The following is a 2059-nucleotide window of genomic DNA, read 5'->3' on the forward strand; positions in this document are numbered from 1 at the left end:
GCTTCCATCGATGGTCATGTCATCCTCGTGGAGCTCCATGTTGCTAAAGCTCATTTTAAAATTCTTCACCTCCTTCTCAAGCACAACATCAATACTTTACCATGGCTTCCGCTGCTTCTGACTCGAAGTCCTCTCGCATGACCTACCGCTTTCTCGGCAACTCGGGTCTCCTTGTCTCGAAACTCTCGCTTGGCAGCTGGATGGAGGTCAGCGACCAGTACACTCCCGAAGCTTGGTATCAACTGATGAGGCTGGCATTCGAACGCGGCGTCAACTTCTTCGACAATGCTGAAGCGTACGGCGGAGGCCTTGCGGAGAGAAACATGGGCGCGGCCATTAAAAAGGGTATCGCCGATGGCGTTTGGAACCGCGAGGACCTCGTAATCACTACAAAGCTCTTCTACGGAGCTAAGCCGTTTATGACTAAAGTTGGCCCGAACGAGGAGGGTTTGAGTCGCAAACACCTCGTCGAGGGCGTAAAAGGTTCTCTGAAGCGAATGGATCTCGAGTATGTCGATGTCCTGTTTTGCCACCGATCTGACCCGCACACGCCTTTGGAAGAGACAGTCCGCGCCATGGACTTTATTATCAACCAAGGATGGGCCTTTTACTGGGGTACTAGCCAGTGGAGCGCTTCTGATATCGCCGAGGCGTGCCAGATCGCTGACCGTCTTGGCTTGATCCGCCCAGTCGTCGAGCAACCAGTGTACAGCATCATGGATCGCAACAAAGTGGACTTTGAATTCTTGGACTTGTACAAGAAGTACAAGATCGGTCTCACGACTTGGTCGCCCCTTGCCCACGGCGCTTTGACAGGCAAATACAGCTCTGGTGCGCCGGATGGCTCGCGTATGAACAACGAGCTGTACAAGAGCTTTGTTCCAGACTTTCCGGAACGTGTTGTCAAGGCAGACAAGCTGAAGCCACTAACTGAAAAGCTTGGCATTTCGATGGCAGAGCTCGCTCTTGCTTGGTGTGTCAGCAACCCGAATGTGTCGACGGTCATGATTGGCGCCAGAACGGTGGCCCAGCTGGAACAGAACTTGAAGGCTTTAGATGCTTTAGACAAACTCACTCCAGAAGTGAAGGCTGAGATCGAAGCCTTGATTCCATTCGTGCCAGAGCTTCCAAAGCCGGACTTTACTGCGACGTTTCGCAACAATCACTTGTAGTTTAAGTACGCCCATTTATTTTTGCTGATTATGAATCGTAAGACTTGAATGTATACTTGCGATTCATTAAACAGGCTTTCGTCCCGTTTTGGTATAAAAAGTGTCTTTACCAATCACAAATTATTGGCTTTTGACAATGCCTTGTAACTCTTGTGAAGTTGAGGAGCTACTTTGACTTTAATGGCGTGACTTGTATGGACCTTGTGGTAAAAGAGGTGCCGATGTTCTTTCACATAGCCTCAATATTGACATCCTTTCGGTCGCAAAGTTGTCAGTTCTGTAACGGGATAAAGTTGCCATAATGTTACACAGTCCCCGTTAAGTAGGATGGTCAATAGTTTAATAAAGTACTTAGACCCACCACTCGGGTGTGGTTCACATTTGTGACCAACCCTTGTGTATGTGATGCACATAGATGCATTCACATGGGGGATGACGGCTAGCGTGCTCGCAATACATATCTGTGTTTTCTACAAAGATGACATTTTTAATTGGTAAAAATAGGCATTTATATCTAATACGATTATATATAAATCAGTCTGAAACCTACTTCCTACTTGATAAGTGCGCACGAGGAGCCGGATGTACCGTATTTCTTAAAAAAATAAGATTAAAATTGTAACCGCTCCCGTGACGACTCTTAATCACAGTACTTAGTGTGTTGGGTGAGATCGCTAACGCGCCCACCACAACTACCTCACTGCACGCAAGATGTAACGGGCTAAAGTTGCCCTAATGTTACACAGTCCCAATTAAGTACATTTGGTGTACTTAAGGGGATGGTCAATTACTAAATAAGAGTAATTAGACCCAACACTCGGGTGTTGTAACGGGGCACTGCGACTTGTACTGTTTCAGTACAAGTCCACTTCACACTGCTTCAGATG

At 47.3% G+C, this 2059-nt stretch overlaps 1 protein-coding gene across 1 annotated transcript; it reads left to right on the forward strand.

Moving 5' to 3' along the window:
* Positions 1-101: 101 nt before the first annotated feature.
* On the forward strand, positions 102-1172 carry CCR75_007384 (uncharacterized protein; the record flags this gene model as incomplete). Its single annotated transcript, XM_067965445.1, has 1 exon — positions 102-1172. One exon carries the CDS (start codon positions 102-104, stop codon positions 1170-1172), a length of 1071 nt encoding a protein of 356 aa, XP_067815523.1.
* Positions 1173-2059: the final 887 nt, after the last annotated feature.

This window comes from Bremia lactucae, linkage group LG16 (assembly GCF_004359215.1).
Source record: "Bremia lactucae strain SF5 linkage group LG16, whole genome shotgun sequence".
NCBI lineage: Eukaryota > Oomycota > Peronosporomycetes > Peronosporales > Peronosporaceae > Bremia > Bremia lactucae.